Source organism: Bidens hawaiensis, unplaced genomic scaffold, assembly GCF_021521415.1.
Source record: "Bidens hawaiensis isolate Kalapana, Puna unplaced genomic scaffold, B.hawaiensis_p1.1 tig00017886_1, whole genome shotgun sequence".
Lineage (NCBI taxonomy): Eukaryota > Viridiplantae > Streptophyta > Magnoliopsida > Asterales > Asteraceae > Bidens > Bidens hawaiensis.
In genome coordinates this window covers 104,926-126,471 of record NW_027492701.1, presented here as the reverse complement: position 1 = coordinate 126,471, position 21,546 = coordinate 104,926, and the positions used below count along the sequence as shown (strand labels likewise).

Genomic DNA, 21,546 nt, shown 5'->3' with positions numbered 1-21,546 from the left:
TCATCAAATTTTAGCAATCATCTAATTTATTCCTTCAAACTTTTACATTTTGATATTGCAGGAAGTGTGGTTGGAGATTGAAACCGGAAGAGTGTGTGTTTCAATCTCTTACAAACACATTTTTGTAATACGTGTTTGTCAAACTCAAAATTTTGAAGTGAAATTTAGTTAGTTTATAGGATTTTTAGTTAGAGAAGGAGATGGACCGAAATGAATTCTTGAAGTGAAATTGTTTTTGGTGGATTTAATCATATATTATTTAGTTGTAGTTGGTGGATATGGTCGTTGATTGATGGATTAAGGGATGAATTACTATTATTATTAAAGGGCATAATGATAATTTCAGCTTATTGTTAAATGACATGATGGTAATTTTACAAAATTAACACACGATCAAAATGACAGAAGGGCGCAAAAAAACCATCTGAAAAGGTACAAGGGCATATATCAATCATAAAGAATATTGATGATATAGATATAGAATTCCAATATGTAAGGTCTATGAGTCATCTCAGAAAAAATCTGCGTAATAAAGCATCAATACGGATTCATCATTAAATGGATCTGCTCATCGAACAAAAAAGAAAGAGCTTCGAGCCAATAAAGACTAAGAATATTGACTCAAAAACTAATAGCTCCGTTGTAGAATTCAGACCTAACAATTAATTAAGAAGCAATGGGAACGATGGAACCTATGAATTCAAAGGATTTTAGTGAAAAAGAATTCGAATGATTCATTGATCGGGATGACGAAACCGGCCAGAGACCAATTCATGTCGGCCCATATAGCAAAGGGCACAAATCATAATTTTCTCATTAAAAACAAAATAATAATAAAAAAAGGGATCAATTTATGTAGCTTTATACGATATTAAGCTAGTAGACCAGAGAATAGGATCTACTTGGTCGAATAAATTCATTAGAAACAATACAATACAATATAATACAACCCTAACGTCACCCGTCCGACATCCTTCTTCATCACTTCCGGTAAACTATTCTTCTATTTCATTCCAATTCCTTCTCATCACTCACTAGTTGTATTTATACATAATAATACGCTACCAAAATTCACACTGTCTACATAGATAATAGATCTATTGAAAGCTTATTCGATGTTGACTCTCTCAATTTCACTTATTTAATTGCTTCATGAAGAAACACTAAGTGACCCCGACAGATTAAGGATAATCTTAGGGTTAAGTAGATGTTTCCCACGAGGGTTAGGTCCGGCAAAGATGGTTATTCTTCTCAACCTGCAAAACAGACACCGTGAGCTCGTCACTGAGAAGGGGGGAGGGTTCCTCCTTGTGACTACCCTCCGGCGTGAGAATCAGACTAGATTGCTCTGAATATAAGTGTATATTAAGAGAAATAGCTAGAGACGATAAGATAATATCAGATGATCTGTTGTCATACCGTTCCAAGGTGTTGGAGTATTTATAGCCGAAGGTAGGTTTCCAAGCAGGTACAGCCAGCTGTATAATATTCCTTTTCCACCAACTGTGGGCTACGTACGTGCCATGCTGGTGGTTGGTGGGTAGGCAGCGGCTGATAGTGACATGGCCGGCTGTGTACTATTCCTTTTCCACCAACTACAGGCTATGTACGTGCCACGATGAGGGTTGGTGGGTATGCAGCGGCTGATAGTGACATTTTGTACTGGAGCATGCTCCTCCTCGTACTATTGTCGGTGAGCTGTCACCCTGTGATTGGTTCATGGGCTGCTTTGGTCAGATCTTGTCTATTTTGTCCATACCTTGGCATGTATAGTACAAAAGATCTTCCAGAAGCATACGTACTGGCTCTTTTGGGCGGGAATATTCCCGCCTTGCTCATTCCTTCTTCAGGTGACATTGCTGAAGTATTAAGAGTTAGTGCCTTATGCGTGTAGCTTTACTGTTAGTGCGGGTAGCCTTCCTTCTCAGCTTGTACCCATAGCTGCGGGAACAGGCAGGGTACTGTACCAAGGGAGGCTTTCCTGCTGGAATAGCTGGCTTACTGCGTGTAAGGTCTTCATCTCTCTGAGCATGGTGGGTCTTGCGGAACCAGTTGGTCTTTGCGCAGACGTACCCCATCAAGGTGTGTCTTGCGGGTCCAACTGGGCTTTGCGGGGACCTACCTCTTCAAGTCCCCCCAGTCCATTGTTCTTCTCATGAATTAGTGAGGTGAACTTTTGGACTTTAAGCAAGGGGTTTTGAAAGAGGTTTTTGTTTTTTAAGGTTTTCCGTGGGGATTCTTCCCGCGGTTTTCCTAATGTCACTTGCAGAAATTCCTGACTTTTCTGCCTGATATTTGGTTATGATGCGGGTAGGTGTTTAACCTATCCACAAGTCGGGAGCGTTGAGTTTCACTTGTATAGGCTCTCCACGAGGTTTTGGTAGTTTTGGACATAGTGATCAGTTATGTTAAACCACCAATTCCGCCTTGAAGTTTCAAACAAGCTAGTTCTCAACGTTCCCGCTATGCGGAGGTGTTATTTCCCTTTCCGCAAGCACGGCCCATAAGATCCTTCCTGGCTTCAATTCCCTGCAAGTGCTAAGTATGTGAAGGGTTTCGCCTTGACACTGTACCCGCACTTGTCTTATGGTTTTTTACTTCCCAAGGTAAGGGGGTATATTCCCTCTTATTTTTGAGTCTTTTTGAATCTTTTTTGAAATTCGAAGAGTTGGTGAAAGGATAAGAACAGTCCAAACTGTTGAAGGGACGTTAGCGTCTTCCGACGGTTTCTTCTGACAGTTTCAGGACATGCAGGAAGTTATGGCGACGTGACATTATATGGTCATTCCAGACGCTTTTTCAGGCGCGTGGGCGCGAGTTTTCGGGCGCGTGGGCGCGAATTTTACGGCACGCGTCCTTACGGCACGCGTCCTGTCGACAGCTGTTGCCAGCTTGCTTTTCACGTGTCATCTTCTCATTGCTCCTGCGCTTTCCTCTCTCATCCGCATTAAATTCATCGCATTCATTGCGATGAGTATATAAAGGGAGGAGAGGATGCATCTCAACTCACGCTTTCACTTCCTTCATCTTCTAAGCGATTTCCGGCGAATACTCTAACTTTTGTCGAGCATTCTCCTGAAATCGTTCTTCTTTCCATCCCCAACATGTCTTCCCTTCACGATCCAGAAGTCACCGCCGAAGAGTCCGACGTGTATATCGAGAACCCAACGTCCACTTCTGACAATGACGATAAGAGTACTGCTGGCGAGTGCCAGTGTGCTCTTTCCGTCGACCTTTATCAGTACATCGTCAAGAAGTTCATGCTCGAGCCTTTCGAGCCTGAGTTTCCTGAGCCTCACCAGACGGTGTACGATGCCCCCAAAAGCAAGATAGGGGTGTATGCTGCATTCTTCATCTATGGGAATCTCAGGTTCCCATTGACGAAGTTTGTGTACCGTGTTTTGGAGAAACACGGTGTACACTTGACGGAGGTACACCCAATGGCGATCGCCAAGATCCGCCATTTTGAATGGGAGTGCCTCATTCTGGGTGTGGAGCCCCGCGTCGACCGCCTGATGACTTTCTACTCTTGGAGGTGCATCCAAGGCAGGTACACCTTGGTCACTCGGATCAAGGGTTTGAAGATCTGTGCTACCGAGCGCAGTCTTCGGTCTTGGAAGCGGGAGTTCTTCTATATCTCTGCCCGTGTCGTCCCTATTGCGATGACATTCAAGAACGGGAGAGCACTCCCCAACCTTCACGCCTCCAACTACCAGGAGGCGGAATGGTTTACCAAGATCTCCCGGATCCAGACTCCGGTTTACCGATTTGCGGAGTCTGGGATGGTGATGCTCGGTATGAGCCGGGTGTGGAAAGGTGCTGGGGCAGAGGCGCCACAGATTCCCATCGTCCTCGAATACGGTTTAAACTCTATCCCTTACGGTATGCTTCATATTATTTGCTAATTTAGGGTTTTTGCTCTAACCATTTCTTTCTTTTTATTTTCAGAGGGAAACAACTTGCAGTCGCTTCTGCAACCGCGTGAGAGCGGTGGTCCCGCTCGGCTAGATACTCGTGCTCTTGATGAGAACGAGTTGCCCATCCTGGAGCAAACGGCGGATCGGTTTGTGGAGGTCTACCCGCCAGGCCACGAGATTCTGAGCGCCACGCGGCCAGGTAAGGGTTTCTTTAACCCCCACCCTCCCCATGCTCAAACCTCTGCTGGAATTCCTCTAATTTTGTCATCTTCTGATGAGGAATCCGCAGATGGTCCTTTCTTCGTGATGAAGAAGGCTGCTGGCGCGAAGGGCAAGTCGAAGGTTGCCTCCACTGCCGATCAGGGGAACCAGTCTGACTCGGAGACCGAGAGCGAGGAGGCAGTGGGGAACCCTGGTGATGGTGAGACCACTGTTCCGGAGGTTGAGACAGCTGTCACCTCCGGGCAGCCCAGTACGACGACGGTGACCGGCATTAAGAGGCCGGCTCCATCGGGTTCGTCCCCGCCTGTCAGAACCTTCAAGCTCAAGAAAACTCGTAAGTATAAATTATATTCAGCTTAACTGCATATCTTTCCGCCATCATACTTATATATCTTGACTTCGTGCAGGCGTGGATGCAACCGCATTCCAGAGTGGAGCGGGAATGAGCATCTCTGGACCCATGACGGTAGGTTTGGTCAACCTACCCGAGGCGATGACCCAGGCGGCTGCGCCTGTTTGCAGCATTGGTTCAGTTGCTCATCCCGTTGAGGCAACTGTTCCAACTGTAACATCATCTCCGCCGGCTGTCAGTGCCATCTTCACGGAATCCTTCACTGAGCCGGCGGTGGTTTTTCCTGCGGGTTCTTCCGCAGCGACGGGGCCACGGTTGTGAGTTCACCTCCAGTGAGTTCACCTCCGTTGGTTTCTACCGCAGGGGCCTCTACAATGCCTCCTCCGGCGCCGGCGACTACGGCCGGTCCCTCAGGTACGTTCAGGGTTGGGGCTTCTAGCCCATCTTTGCCTCCTTCCCATCTCCTTGACCTTTTGGATGGATATCCTTTGGGTTCAGGTGATGGGTTTGGTGCCTATCGACCTGTTGTCGACCCTACAGGTGCGTGGGGATATTTTGGCCTTATCCATTTTATCATCCTTTTTTTTAACTGTTTTTTTTATTGCAGTTCGTGATTTCAACGAGGTGTACGCTCCTCGGTGGAGTATCCGCCGGGGAACGACCCTCCGGACTGATGCGGATTGTGTCGAATGGGCACGCCACGCCGCCCTAAGTGGTGCGTTGGGGGAAGCCATGTCCAGCTACCAGGAGGGTAGGCTGACGAATGAGCTTCGGATTCTCCTTGCCCGAATGCAGCCGCGCGTCGAGTTGCTTTGTCGTGAAAACGACAAGTTAAAGACGGCGCGTAGCCAGGAAGTGGCTCAGGCGCGGGCTATCCGGGAGGAGAACATGAGACTTGCCGCCATTGCTGCGGAGAAGGAAAAGGCCTTCAAGGCCCTCGAGGTTGAAGTTCAGGCTCGGCTCGAGGCCCGTTCCAAGGCTACCCAAGCTGTTAACGAACAGCTTAGGTTGGCTAAGGAGACTGCACGGAACGTAACCGAAAGGGCCACCAAGGCTGAAGCTGTTGCTGAGCCTCTACGCACTGAAGTTGAAGAACTTAAGGCCAGATTAGAGAAGCTCCAGCAGGCTCATGATGCCTTGGCCATGGAAGACGCCAAGAAGCTCCAAGAGATCTTGGACCAGAGGGGCATGCTTGACCACACTGAGCGTAAGCTGAAGGGCGTTGAAGAGGCTGCAGCTAAAGATGTGTTGCTTGCCAACCTTACTAAAAACGAAGCCGAACGCGCCCGTGATGAAGCTCAAGCTGCCCTCCAGGAGGCTCTGGTCACCAAGGAGTGGCTTCTACGAGAAGCGTTGTCGCAGGCATGCGTAGTTCCGTAGTTTCTTCACGCTTTTCTTTATACTTAGAAAAGTTTTTAATATATTTTTATTTTGTAGGTTGTGCATCGGGTTCTCACGAACACATCCTATGACGATGCTATGAGCGCAGCCCTCAACGCTTCTCATGAGGATGGGGAAAAGGCTGGGTTCCTGCTTGGTCTAGGGTTTGTTGAACAAGGCATCCCGCCTTCCAACTTCCCTCTTTATGACGTGGATACTGAAGCTGCTTATGACCAGGCAGTAAATCAGTATGCTGCCTTCCCGCATCCGGTGGTGGGGAAGGTGAACGAGATTGCTGCTGCTGATGATGGGCTAGCTATTCTCAAGGCTTTCCTTGAACTGCCACACTCAACTGATGGTGCGGGTTCAAGCGGGAGTGGTCCTGAAGCTTGATCATTTAGATCCCTTCCCACTGTTAGAATAGATTTATATTTTTGTATGCGGGTATATGCCCAGCAATTCTTGTAATATTTGAATTTTGATGGAATATAAATTATTTGTTAATGCCTTGCCTTGTAAACCTTATATGTTTTGTTTCACGCATATTTTAGTTTAACTTAGCAATTTCTTGAGTACTTTGGATAAGTTAACCTTTCAACGTGTCAGATAATAGGTTAAAGTTTTGCTTCCTCTTTCGTGATTGTGCGGGTAAGACCGTCACTTTCACTTAGTAGGATGGCTAAACTTTACCTATATCTGACCTGCGTGAAGGTTTTCCTCATCTTTTCCTTAGAAATTTTTACCGTTTTTATGCTTATGTGGGTTTTGCCGCCTTTCACACGCAACGACTTACTTCTTTTCACACTTATTTATGTGGTGAATACCGGCATATCAGTGTAGAAAGTTCATAAGTATAAAGGTAAGGCTATCAACACAATGTGATAAAGGAGAATCATTTCCATTAGAAGTGGCTCTAGGCCTTTTCTTTGCAAGTTTGGAATTGATCTACATGTAACATTTGCGTAATTGAGCTCCATTCCATGTTCTTGGGATGGGGGTGCCATCGAGCCTTTCGAGCCGGTATGCGCCCTTTTCCAAAACTTCTTTGATAATGTATGGTCCTTCCCAGACCGGGGCCAGCTTTCCTGGGCGCTCTTGGTTCGAAGCCTCGTTGTTACGCAATACGTAGTCTCCTATATTGAAGTTGCAGAGTTTTACTCGCGTGTTGTAGTATTTTTGCATTTGTCGCTTGTAATTCTCTTCATGCGCTGCGGCTAAGTCTCTGCGTTCTTCGGTTAGCATAAGGTCTAACCGGCTTTCTGCATCATTGTCTTCTGGCTGAGTCAAGACCCTTGGTGAGGGTAGACCAATTTCGACCGGACCATGACTTCAGTGCCATAAGTGAGGCTGAACGGGGTTTCTCCCGTACTTGCCTTTTTCAGCGTTCTGTTTGCCCAAAGGACGTGTGGAACTTCGTCCACCCAGCCGGATCTGTGTTCCAAGAGTCTTTTCTTTATGCCGTCGACGATGCTCTTATTTGCTCTTTCCACCTCACCATTACCCTGCGGGTGCGCCACCTCACCGTTACCCTGTCTAACGCAGTTGAGGATCGTCCACTGCTCTTCAGTATATTTCCTCTGTTGACTGAAGTGCTGGCTGAACTTGTGTTGGAAGTCCGCCCAATCATAGATGTGGTGGACCGGTAAACGATCAAACCACGCCCTGGCCGCTCCAACCAGCGTCATCTGGAACATATAACACCACGTGGGTTCCGTCCAGTTGTTGACGGTTGCCCCCGCTATGAATCTGTTCAAGTGATCGTCTGGGTCGGATATACCATCATAAGTGCCGATGTTGAACATCTGTTTGGCACTCTTCGGGGCGATTGCTTCCGCAATGTCCCTTGCAAACTTGGACGTTCCCGCATTTGCAACAGTTGGTCTAAAGGTTTTGGAGAAGTCACGTGGGTTCCCCCCCGCGTTCCTTGGTTTGAAGGTTTCTCCAAAATTCCTTCTCGGTTGGAAGTCCGTTTCCTTGCGCTTCCCTTTCGCTCTATGACGAGGGTTTGCGTCACTGTCGGACTCCTCCCAATCATCGTCCAAGTACTCGCACTCATTGCTCATGTTGAGCTGTTGTCGAGTGCTTCCGAATTCGTCAGCCTGTTGGAGTGAACGTAAGCGTTCATCCAACTCAGCTTGGAATTCCTTCTGACGTGCTTCCGCCCACGCTTTAACTTGATCAAGTGTTTGGCGGGGGAGCCTCGTCTGTTGTCTCTCCAACTGGGTATCGGTGAATCCCAGTGAAGGATTGTTTACTGCACTTGCCCCGGCTTGGGTAACCGGGGTAGTGTTCGTAAAAATTGTGTACTCGCCGGTGTTCCCCCCAGTAGCTGGGGTTGTGGTTACCGGAGTTTCTTGGTCACTCGTTGGCCTTGGCATCGGAGTAACCTTAACCATCTTTCCAGAGGTTTTGAAAAAACTGAAAAAGAATTAGTTCTAGCTTTTATGCACGGATGGCGCCAATGAAGAAACACTAAGTGACCCCGGCAGATTAAGGATAATTTTAGGGTTAAGTAGATGTTTCCCACGAGGGTTAGGTCCGGCAAAGATGGTTATTCTTCTCAACCTGCAAAACAGACACCGTGAGCTCGTCACTGAGAAGGGGGGAGGGTTCCTCCTTGTGACCACCCTCCGGCGTGAGAATCAGACTAGATTGCTCTGAATATAAGTGTATATTAAGAGAAATAGCTAGAGACGATAAGATAATATCAGATGATCTGTTGTCATACCGTTCCAAGGTGTTGGAGTATTTATAGCCGAAGGTAGGTTTCCAAGCAGGTACAGCCAGCTGTATAATATTCCTTTTCCACCAACTGTGGGCTTCGTACGTGCCATGCTGGTGGTTGGTGGGTAGGCAGCGGCTGATAGTGACATGGCCGGCTGTGTACTATTCCTTTTCCACCAACTACAGGCTATGTACGTGCCACGATGAGGGTTGGTGGGTAGGCAGCGGCTGATAGTGACATTTTGTACTGGAGCATGCTCCTCCTCGTACTATTGACGGTGAGCTGTCACCCTGTGATTGGTTCATGGGCTGCTTTGGTCAGATCTTGTCTATTTTGTCCATACCTTGGCAGGTATAGTACAAAAGATCTTCCAGAAGCATACGTACTGGCTCTTTTGGGCGGGAATATTCCCGCCTTGCTCATTCCTTCTTCAGGTGACATTGCTGAAGTATTAAGAGTTAGTGCCTTATGCGTGTAGCTTTACTGTTAGTGCGGGTAGCCTTCCTTCTCAGCTTGTACCCATAGCTGCGGGAACAGGCAGGGTACTGTACCAAGGGAGGCTTTCCTGCGGGAACAGCTGGCTTACTGCGTGTAAGGTCTTCATCTCTCTGAGCATGGCGGGTCTTGCGGAACCAGTTGGTCTTTGCGCAGATATACCCCATCAAGGTGTGTCTTGCGGGTCCAACTTGGCTTTGCGGGGACCTACCTCTTCACTTCACTATTTCAATTGTTTACTTTAATTTACGCTGTTGCTGATATGCTTATTCGTGTGTGAATAAATAAATAAATAAATACAGTTAGTTATATTGTTACGGAATTTAGCTACAAGGCTATTTTTTTTTAATTATTCGTACCTATTTTCTGATTCCACCATACATGCTTATGAAATTATGAAATCAAACTATGTGTTGTTATCTGATTTGGTGTTATGTGGTTTTAGATAATAATATGGATTCAGACTCGCGTCCTCCTTCAGATGCTGCTGCTGCTGCTGCTGCTGCTGGAGCTAAAGCGGCATTTCATAAGCCTTCAAATGGTCCCTCTAACAGGAAATATCGCCGTAGGTCGCCAGTAAGCGGTTCTTCATCTGATGGTTAGTTTTTTGACCTTTTCCTTTACCTGTTGTCGTGTTTTTTTTAATTAATTTGTAACAGGAGTGATCACATGGGCAAACTAAGTTTGAAGTAACGGTAGGATATGATGGTTTTATTATTTAGTAAGCAAACTGAAACCGAACAAGCCGTGTTTTATGTTATGTGGAGTGAGTGTTAGTGATAGAATCTAGAAATTGGATTCAAGCAAATAATTCGATGACTGAAACAAAAGACCCAATTCAAGAAGGGTTAGTCTCCGATTACAAAGATAACTGAGATAATTAAAATCATGAACATCTCAAACCTTAAACATCTAAGGTAGAAATAATGTAAACAAAGATAAATAACTGCTTCAGTAATTTAGCTCCACTAGTTTTTCCACTAAACTCGCCTGACTTTGATTTCTGAGAGTTCAGCTCTTGTTTTTGACTTCAACTAATTTAGCCCTTGATTTTCACCCCCTATATTCAGCCCGACCTGACTCACTGGATATTTATCAGTTAGGATTTATAGCAAGTAAGTTTATGATGTCATATGGTAATAGACTTAATGCAATTGATTAAGGGTTTTAAGTTTGAAGTATTCTCTGTTGGTTATTTATTGGTATCACATTCATCTACATAAGTAATATATCTGTAATTGGTTGGAGCCATGCCGAGCCCCCTCTTACTGGTTCATAAAATCCTCAAAATTCAATTGAAAAACTTCAGTACATTTCAATATAGTCTTGTGTTTTAAACCATTTTTACAAACGAAGTTGGTTTATTTAAGGCAAACAGTGGTTTTTGTTTGAGAATCAGTTTATATTCAAAACCCATAATAATAGCATCATGAAGTGACTATTAATTCCAAACAAAATTTGTTTAATACTAGAATAATCAACCTTATATGGATGGATCATTTTTAGTTGTCGACCATGAATTGCGTCTAATAGGTTGACTTGCAAACTACTTACAAAGACTATATCAGGTTATTTACCAAATGAGTTTTATCTTTTCGTTTATAGTTTCATAGTTCGAACTTATACTAGTAATATTAGGAGACTTAAGATCCCGTGATGTAAATTATCATCACTTGGAAGATACTCCTATATGCGGAGAAGAAAACAAGTGTTGATCTTTGTTATTGGTGTTAAGGGGAAATATGGTGAGTAATGTAGTTGGCAATGACCATGGTTTTGTTGAGTGTAAAATGTGAAAGTTGTTAAGTGTGCATGTAATGCAAGGAACTATAAATGAAGAAAAGAGGATTGTGGGGGTGCTTGAGGCCTGGGGTTCGATAAGATTTGAAACTGGACCGAGTAAAAACGTGTGCTGATGGCTTCCAATGAGGTAAATGGACGTGCGATAGCCGATAGGTTCACTGACTTCCAATGATGGTGATTCACATTTGATAGGTTCACTGGAGATGGAACAAATCCTAGGACCTAGATGAGTGAATTGAATGTTGAAGAGAAGTATTGAGACTGTTAAAACTGAGAGTAACATTGAAAACTTCTCGGGTTGACACGCAAAGGCCCTCTGGTGTAGGGTTAAGGACAAGTTCTAAAAGGATTAGTTGTTTCACTTTGTTGTTTGGTCTGGCTTGAGGTTGCACGATGCTAGATGTACACAACATGGGGCGCATGTGGTCGAGATAGTTGTATGGCTTAGAAAATCCAATCCAACATATTTAACTTCCTACTAATACATGCATATGCCATCACAGCAATCTCTGCCATAGATTTGAATAATTGATTGATGCAAAGTTTGCTACACTTTCTATCTTTTTACTATAACCCCTCTCTCTTCCGCTAGTTATGTGTGTTTGGGGGGGTATTGTTTCATTCGTACTCCTCGTGTTATCACTTTTTTGCTGTTTGTATTTTGTAAGAAGGATATGTTATAGGGTGCTTAATTGTTTTAGGCACATAGTAGATACCTGGGCGTAAGTTGGCTTCTGTACTTTCATTTGTTATCGTTTATATAAGGTAAGAAACTTTTAATATGTTGATGTTTTAAAATATTCTTAACATAACTAAATTACGAAGCTTGTCATTAGTAATAGTATCAGTGCTTCTTTAATATTATGATTAATTCGCGTATTGATAAATGCAACCTTTCTCTTCCCTGGCACCACTTGTTATTTTAGACCCGACCTTAACAATATCTGTTATTATTAACTTATTATCTATAAGTACATACTTTTTGTGTTGTTTTACCAGATAGTAACATAATCTGATCTGCAGGGGAGCCTGTTCGTGAGCGTAGCTCTACACCCACTCATAGGAAGGATGACAGGAGGGATATAGATAGGGATCATCACCGAACCCATTACAGCAGAGATAGTGGTTCAAACAGAAATAGTGACCGAAGATCTTATAACGATCGTAGGCATGATGATTATAAAAAACGTGATGATTATAAGTTATCTCCCCGTACAAGAGAGCATTCTAGAAGAGAATTTGAACAAAGCCGATCAAGAGATAATGTTGATAAGTACTCTCGAGATGGTTCTGGACATAGAAGTAGTCGTGATAAATATAAAAAGGACGAAGTCAGGGATGAAAAACGATCCAGTCATCATTATAAAGAGTCTTCTTGGAGGGATTCTAAGGATCTGGATGACCCGAAATACTCACGGTTTGAGAAAGGGAAGTCCTATGATCAGGAGAACCGGGGTATAAAGGATAGATATTTCAAGGAACCAAGACAGCCTGTTGATGATGAAAGTGTTGTAACTGTAAAGAAGTCCAAATTTAGCATGGGTAAAGATACCGAGTACGCCAATGACGGTAGTTCATATTATTTAGAGAATATATCATAATATTAACCAAGTTTTTGTGTTCCATAAAAGTCACTCAAACTTTAGTCTGACTACAAAAACCACTCAAGTTTCAGTGTTGTTCCATTGTTGTGAAATCTTTTTATAAATGTTAATTTTGAGTTACTAGGTAATTATTCGGCTTAAACATATATGAGTAGTTCGCAACAGTGGGACGGGTTTGAAACTCGAGTGATGTTTTTAGTTAGAAAAAAGTATATGAGTAGACGAGTAGTGAATTTATTGGAATAATTAGGGGTGTTTATTGTATCGAATTCGGTTTATTTGAGTTATTAGAATCAGGTCATTCGAATTTAAATTTTTAAAACTAAATTCGAATAAAGTTCGCACAACCTGGTTCGAATAAGCTAGTCGATTTATCTGTTCGAATAACCAAAATAGAAAAATATTAAAATAATCTAAAAATCAAAATTATCAAACATTAAAGTAAGATTAGCGAATTAGCGGTGAGGTTAAACATTAAAAAATAAACTAATCGGTGAATTGACTTAGGCTTTTAGTGGAGTTGTTTTTTTAGCCCATAAAAAACTTTACTGGTCATATAATTTTGAAAACCAATCGAAACCATAAGTATGCTAAACAAAAAAGAATAATAAATATTAAATTCGAATTTGCATTATTCGAATCGAATCGGTTTGAGATGCCTAGATTCACATTCATCGAATAAGGATTTGATTCGATTGATGAACACTCCTAGGAACAATATTGAAACTCTGTTATTACCTTTATTTTTGTTCCTTTTTTATATATGAATACTTGATCTAGCCTCAAAGCCTGTGACTGTAGTGAATGAAGTTCAGTCTTCAAGCTCCAAACAAGGTCAAGATTCTGGTGGTAAAGCAAACACAGAGCAAGGTTTTGTGCAAGATTCTGACATTGATGCTGCAATGAAGGCTGCAGAGTTAGGTATACATTTCAGTTTTGAAAATATAAGAATTGAAATAGTAAAGTTGATAATTAATGTTTATAGTTTATATTAGTTTGCATATTTAAATAACCTCATAACAGATATGAAAGAAAAAGACATGTTATTGAAATACACATAGTAATCGTATGTTTTATAGTTAACGTTTATCTTATTATAAATACGTGTGAATCAATTTCATACTTGTTTGATTCGTTTAATGATTTGTTGGACAGTGAATAGAAATCTGATTGGAACGGGTGTGATGTCAACTGATCAAAAGAAGAAGCTGCTATGGGGAATAAGAAGAGCACACCTACTGAAGAGGTTGGGACTATAATTGTATTTTGTTAAAAAGCATTTGTGGTTTTAACCACTTTCTAATTGTTGTTGGTTAATATAGGTTGCTCATAGGTGGGATACATCCATGTTTTCTGACCGTGAACGACAAGAGAAGTTTAACAAACTCATGGTAAGTCTTTCACCTGTTCTATGATATTTATAAATGGGTTGGTTTCAACCCATTTAATTATAAATGGGCTGAATTTGGGTTGTCTCTAACCCGTGTTGTAGGTAAAACCAAAAAATGAACAAAGACCGACCCAACTTCTTGTAAATATGGTTGGCAATTTTGACGACTTAAAACACCACACAATAATCAGTTTTTGGGTTGTCAAATTTAACTTTTTTTAATAAATGGGACGTGTTCTGGTTGATTAAGTGAGGCGTGTTTAGGTTGACCTGTTTAACTGTTTCTTACGACCCACGAACCCAGTCAACTCGTTTACAACTTGATTACTACCAGGGGTGTGCATGAAACCGTAAAAACCGAACCGAAATAACAAACACAATCATTAACTGATGTTTTGGTTTTATGTTTCTGTAAAAACTGATCTTTTGCCTTGGTTTTGGTTCTGCTTGTTGCCGAAACCAAAAACACCAAACCAAACAGAATTTCTGGATTTTTATTTTGACTTTAAGAATTTAATAAATAGTGTAACCTAAATATATTAGGCTAAATGTATAATAGTCAATTAATTATTAATTAGGCCTGAAGTTTTAGGTCTATTTTTCAGCCCACAACTTTCAAGCCCAAAAGGTAAAACGGAAAAACCAAACCCAAACCGCAATATGAAATCCGAAAAAAGCGTAACTGAACGATGTTAAAAAACTTTGAAGTTTTGGTTTGTTTTTTGTTCGGTTTGAGCCAAAAACCGACCCTAACCGACTCATGCGTACTTAATTACTACCCGTCAACTTGTTTCACATGTTTAGATAAATGAGTTAAACGATTTTAAGTATGCCGTATGCGCATGTTAGGTTTAATGTTTTAACACAAATAAAAAGGCGGGCCTTGCTTTGGTTGAACAATTTAACCTAACACGACACATAAAAAAGGTTAACCCGTTTTACCATCTTTTAAGTGTAAGATGTCTATTGATGATGATAAACTAACATATGTTTTAGAGTCTGAGGTTGGTATGGCCAATTGTAGGGTGTGAAGGCGGAGCCAAAACCGGAGACCCAAGACAGCAGTCTAGCCGAGAAGCAGAAAGAGCTCCAGATCGACTTAGAGAAGCAGTACACAGCGGGGCTTCGTCGAAGAGATGGCCGTACTGTCGGTTTAGGTCTTTGATTTTCAGTAGGTGTTGCTCTTTGTTGTACTCAACTTTCTTTCTTCTATCTTATGCTATTGGAAATGTTTTAACTTCTAAACTTATGATTTCTAATCATATTTCTGTGTTTATAAGCACTAAACCCTAAACCTTAAATTTTTAGTAGACTAGCAACATCCTCATGACATATGATGAATGGCGTGTAATTGGTTATTAGGTACCAGTGTTCGTACTGACGCCCACACTTAGGGATGAGATACTGGTACCCCTACCGATCTAGTCTATGGTATCTGGTAAAACGGTATCGGTAGTTTTAGGTATTAAGTACCAATTAGAATGCGTAGAATTTTTGTTGGTTATTAGGTACCGATGTCCGTACTGACACCCGCATTCCTGTTTGGAATTCACCTCAATGTTTTAATTGTGTTAAGTTTGGTTTCTGTCTTTGTGATTTGATTATTTTGACTAGTTTAATTCTTCATTGAGACATTCAACCCATTTAAGTTTTCAGTTTTTAACATTTTATGCTCCTTAGATTAACTCTCTCTCTTTTTTTTAAAGCCTAAAACCTAAATTGTTAGTAGAAATTAGAAATCAAAACTTTTAACTTGGTGCAAAAGGTCACTCTTTGAAAGAAGGATCATGGTCTCTCCAATGCATTGCCCAGGGAATAGTAGACTTCTTAATCCATAAAAAAGTGATCCTTCCAATCCTTGATGGAAGGCTAGGTGTGATAGATGCATTAAGGGCTAGCATACTTCAGCATCTCCATGGTTAACCATTCCGCATTAGGAGCTAACTGGAAAATTAGTGAAATCATTGGATAGAGGGAACTATTCCATAAGCCATAGACATCTCAAAGTGGGTAGTTTTGCTAACACTGGAAGGGGCAAGTTGGAATATATGAACTCTTTTGTTGGTAACCGTGTAGAAAATAGAGCCGACTGATGGAAAGTGGCAAGCGGTTGCGCATTAAAACCTAGGGTTAATAACGAAGAACACAAGATCGTGAATAAAGGAGTAGAGTCCAGTGTGGCAATGGAAAAGTCCAAAATCGCACAAGACTAATAATAACATGGTAAAGACGAGAAATATCATATCATTTGTAGCAACAATAGCTAATAGCTAAAGTTAGAAAAAACATGAATATGGTTGGTGAAACTATATCAAAGTTATTATCTTAATCACATATTATACAGACAACTGTTTGACTAATATTATTATTATTATTATTATTATTACTTTATTAGTTTTTTTGGTAACAGTATTTTTAAAAAGTAAAATCATATATATCTATAATATATATAAACGAAGATCCAAAAATCCTAGGTGTCGCGATGTGGCCGCTCCCCCTTTTTTTGGAGTCACCAGATTTGCTTGAATTTTAAATGGAGGCTTCTCATGCATTTGACCCGAATTCATGGGTATGGATCTTACCAAACCCATATATTCCTTAAACGGGTTATAACATCTCATTAAATAAAAAATTATTCTCACCAAATTATTGATGTAAAAATCCTATAAAATAGGATATACTAAAAATTAATATCTTATTTATTTTAAAATATATATATATATATATATTATTTAAATTAAAAAAACCAATTTTATAGTAAAAAAAATAAACAAGTCTTGGGTCTCATCAAACCATACGTATATTATTAACTTTCATAAATATTATTTATAATTAAAAAAACCAATTTTATAGTAGAAAAAATAAAACGGTCTTGGGTCTCATCAAAACCATATACCTTTTAAACCGGGTTATAACATCTCATTTATTTGTGAAACAATTTATCATCAAACCATAAGTATATTATTAACTTTGATACAATAAAAAAATATAAATTCAAAAAATAAAAAAAATATTAGAACAAACAATATAAATCAACCCCGTAATACGGGGGGATAAAAACTAGTTTAATTATAAAGGTAGTAGTAATAATTTTATAAAAATATAGAGGGAGGGTAAGGGAGAGCGGTGAAATCGGAGGCAACGAAATTGATAAACGGACCACGGAGTATAATATAATTGATGATAACCCTAAATAATTTATCATCATTTCTCTCTCTTTCATTTCCCCCAATTCCATTCCAATTGAATTGAATTGAATCCTATCAATGGCAGATCAGCTGACGGATGACCAGATCTCTGAGTTCAAGGAAGCCTTCAGCCTCTTCGATAAAGATGGCGACGGTATTTAATCATTTTCTTATACCAATTTCAACACGATCATCTTATTGGAATACACGTTTATTTTTGTGATATATAATATCATTCAGCAATGAATCGCCAGATGTAGCTAACGCTTTTCACCAGCCTAACGGAACGGAACCGAACCGAACCGAACGCAGGCGTGCTCATACTTGATTTGGTTTGGTTATGACTTGGTTTCGTACAAACTTTTCAATTTTAAGAGTCTAAAATGTCTCAACCTCAAAAGTTAACAAGAAAACGGTTAGGGTTTACAATTGAGCTTTCAAGCCAGGAGAATTAAAATACTTATAAAAAATCATAATCATATATATATATACCAAACCGAGCGAGGCTTTGCTAGTTTTCAAACCCAACCCAACCGGACCAATCGGCTCATTTCCAAACCGAGCCAAATCGAACTAACTATTTCCGAGTGAGCGGCGAGCAGTTTGTACAGCCCTAGATATAATTGATACATTTTGTTTGGTGTTTTTTCATCTTTTTAGTTTATAATTCTTAAAATTATAATTGAAATAAACTGTTGAAAGTTTAATATCAAATAAAGAGAATTGGATACTTGTATAACCCTCCCTGATCCTGCAACATTAGTTTGATTTTGTTTCAAGTTAGAAAACTAGGGTATTAAATAGGGTGTTTTGTGAACCTGATCATATGTGTTTACTTTTATTTACACTTTTATTCCATGGGTTATTGGATTTTATTAATCCCAGCTCAGGAAATGTTTACAAGCAGTGCCAGCTTTAAGCGTATTTTCAAAGTTACATGGAAAATATGTATGGGATTGCTGAAAAAAATGCATTCAAAGTTGGGATTAGTCCCGGCCAATAGGTGAAAATTGGGATTATTAAAATCCAATAACTCTTATTCTTATAATGTTTATTTATCAGTTCTATTGTGTCATAACCTTTCAATTGCTATGTGTTAATTTGGATTTTTGTATGAGTATGATTAGACATCATGAAAATCACTTACGTGGAGCACATTGTGTTACAAACGAAAAATCATTCGTGTTAATCGTTCTTAAAATTTTTCTGCATTTTGTTGCAAGTTTTAGACACATTATTAGAGTTAAAACCACATCATGGATTGGAACCCTTTTTTAGTTGTCAATTTTGTTATTCAGGAATGGCTTAGTTGGATAATATGTAATCTGTCATTTACTACTTCCTGTTTGTAATTTTGGTTTTTATGTGAAAATAATATTATTAGTGCTTTTTTGTCTTGCTGTTGTTTTGATTACCTTATTCACAGGTTAGGTTTTGGTTTAAACATTTTCTGCTCGAACCCGTCGGGTCAACCCGTTTAACCCATGTATCTTTTATATAATTTTTAAATGTGTTTTATACATTAAATTAGAGTTAAGTGCCATTTTAGTACCTGTGGTTTGGTCAACTACGCAACTTTAGTACTTTTTTTAAATATTTTCGCAACTGGCTACTCCATGTTTCAAAAACTGGTCATTTTAGTACTTTTTCGTAACCCCATTTAATTTGTCCGTTAAGTCAAGGGCATAATGGTAACTTTAGTTATTTTATTTATTTATTTTTTTTCTTTTAAGCTTCTTGAAAAGCCCTCAAATCTGAAAGCTTTTTGAGATGTTAACACCTACCCAATAAATCTTGAAGCACCCATTTGACAAAAACACCTTTTAAGCTTTCCAAATCATAATATTCATGGTGGAAGAAGGTACAACAGAGCATTCAACCTACAACAAGGTAGAGCTTGTTGAAGCACAAGAAGAAGATGAAAATAGAGGCTCAAACAGAGGTGGCCAAGACCCGACCCACAAACACTCTCCGTCTAAAACCTTCGAACACATTTATCCCCAATTCAATTTCAATTCACTTTCTTGATTCAAATCAAATCTTCAAGAACCCACTTCTAATTTCACCCAAATTCAAATACACATATCTCAATTTCACATGAAACCTTCGAATTGAACTCCAAAATGATCGTTGGAGCAGTAACAGCAATAATAATAATAATAATAATAACACCAGTCGGAGCAGTAACGAGTCTTTATCTCAAGAAAGCCCACAAGATTTGGATTTAGACATCGAACCCACTTTAAATTTCGCCTTAACATCCCAAGAATCAAACTCAATTAAAAACCCATACATTTTCGATTCATTCGATTCCGGCCCGTATAGTTTCGATTCTGACCTGGAATCTCGCAAATTACCTGTTTTGCCACCGAGATCGAAGAAACTTAAGCGGCTGAGAAATAATGAGATTAGGGTTTGAATGATATTAAAGGGGAAGGGAAGAAGCTTAAAAGAAAATAAAGAAAATAACTAAAGTTACCATTATGCCCTTGACTTAACGGACAAATTAAACGGGTTACGAAAAAGTACTAAAATGACCAGTTTTTGAAACATGGAGTAGCTAGTTGCGAAAAATTCAAAAAAAGTACTAAAGTTGCGTAGTTGATCAAACCACATGTACTAAAATGACACTTAACTCCATTAAATTATATTGGTTAGGCAGCTTATGCCTTATGCCAACATTTAAAGTTGAAAAGAGAATTTACATAAGATTTTATACTAATTGTATTATATAGTTATTTTTTGTTGTAAAATGTAAAATTGAATTATTAATATGTGAAAACAATAAAAACTTGAGATTTCAGGGTCAAAGTTGTCGTGTTCAAGTCAACCCACTCGTGAATATGCGTGTAGTGGTTGAATTTACGTGACTGACACAATTTTCGGGTTTATGTTGATTGGGCCCGCTAACCCTCAGCTGCTTTACTTTCCATGTAAAAATATTAAAACTAGTTTGGAGCCGGAAATCTACTCTCCTGAAACTCTATCAGTAACTTTTGCTATTAGTGAGATTGTCTATTATGTGAAAATATAATTGTTATTGCTAAACAGCGTATATAATATAGGTTGCATCACGACAAAGGAGCTTGGAACCGTGATGAGATCCCTCGGGCAAAATCCAACAGAGGCCGAACTCCAGGACATGATAAACGAGGTTGATGCAGATGGCAATGGGACAATCGATTTTCCTGAGTTTCTAAACCTAATGGCCCGAAAAATGAAGGATACCGACTCAGAGGAAGAACTTAAGGAAGCATTTCGGGTGTTCGACAAGGATCAAAACGGCTTCATATCTGCTGCCGAGCTTCGTCATGTGATGACAAATCTCGGGGAGAAACTTACGGATGAAGAAGTTGATGAGATGATCCGAGAGGCGGATGTCGATGGTGATGGCCAAATCAACTATGAGGAGTTTGTTAAGGTTATGATGGCTAAGTAATAATAAGTTTGTGGTTATTAATATTACTCCAGAGGATATTGGTTTGTGGGATCATGTTTAATTATCTATCTTATGACTGTTATAATCGATAAGGATTTGATACGCTTTCTAGGAATAAGAAATAGCCTTAATGTTCGTCCGTATATTTCATATTTGAGTCTTTTAACTTGTTTGAAACATACCTAGTTATAAAATTAAAAAATATATATACATAGTTATTAACATAAACCGGATAAATTTAAGTAAATGTCGTTAATTACAAGCGTGTAAAAAAGTTGTGAATAATTTTTATGCCTACACACATTTGCATCTGAATTGTCTAAAAATTGTTGGGGTGGTGTTTACATGTTCACAAATCTCGTAAGGTTATAATTCGAATGGATACAAACTCAAATATCTGATAATTCGAGGAGGATCACTTGTCCTAGAATGCCAGAACGGATACATTATCGAAAAACTCGAAGCAACTTTTTTAAGGACAGGGCGAGTAACGTATCTTGTTGCTTTAGGGGAGCTACTTCTTTGTCAGATTATTCGTCTTGTTGTGTCTTGTGTATGGTTTCTACCTCGAAATTTTCTCATCGTTCGTCATGTTGAGATTGACAATACGGTTGGTTGGAGTTGGAATTGTTCTTGTGAAATATGATCAAGTACCGATTAATTTTGTGCTTATTGTTGAAAGAATTTTGGGTTTAATTACGGTTTCTTCTGCCAGGGTCCAGGTTGATTGTTGCAAGAGTTTCTACTAGAACTCACTTTTAATTACGGTTTCTTCTGCCAGGGTCCAGGATAACTGAGAAAGCTTTCTTAGTGTAAAGATCGAGCAAATTTATACACATCATGACCAGACGGATAACTAAGAAACTCAATATGACTCTCCTAGGCTTTTATTTATGTCGACATATGATATAAACCAGTAAGACATCCAAGATAAAACCAAGTTCTCGACCCAACCCAGTTGTACCCGAGGCACGAGTACAGACCAAAATTCTGTTTCTCAGAAAGTTTCACCTCTACCCAATCAAAAGCAA

General features: G+C 39.9%; 1 protein-coding gene and 1 pseudogene across 2 annotated transcripts; both read left to right on the top strand.

Annotated features, from left to right (window-relative positions):
* Positions 1-966: 966 nt before the first annotated feature.
* LOC143554942 (uncharacterized) lies at positions 967-15,169 on the top strand (annotated as a pseudogene). Its single transcript, XR_013139111.1, has 7 exons — positions 967-990; positions 9,537-9,689; positions 11,918-12,463; positions 13,279-13,419; positions 13,654-13,744; positions 13,821-13,889; positions 14,913-15,169. The product of XR_013139111.1 is annotated as an uncharacterized LOC143554942 (transcript).
* Positions 15,170-17,124: 1,955 nt separating this feature from the next.
* LOC143554941 (calmodulin-7) lies at positions 17,125-20,575 on the top strand. Its single transcript, XM_077044599.1, has 2 exons — positions 17,125-17,230; positions 20,142-20,575. The coding sequence occupies exons 1-2, from the start codon at positions 17,155-17,157 to the stop codon at positions 20,513-20,515; spliced, it is 450 nt and encodes a 149-aa protein (XP_076900714.1). The 5' UTR covers positions 17,125-17,154; the 3' UTR covers positions 20,516-20,575.
* Positions 20,576-21,546: the final 971 nt, after the last annotated feature.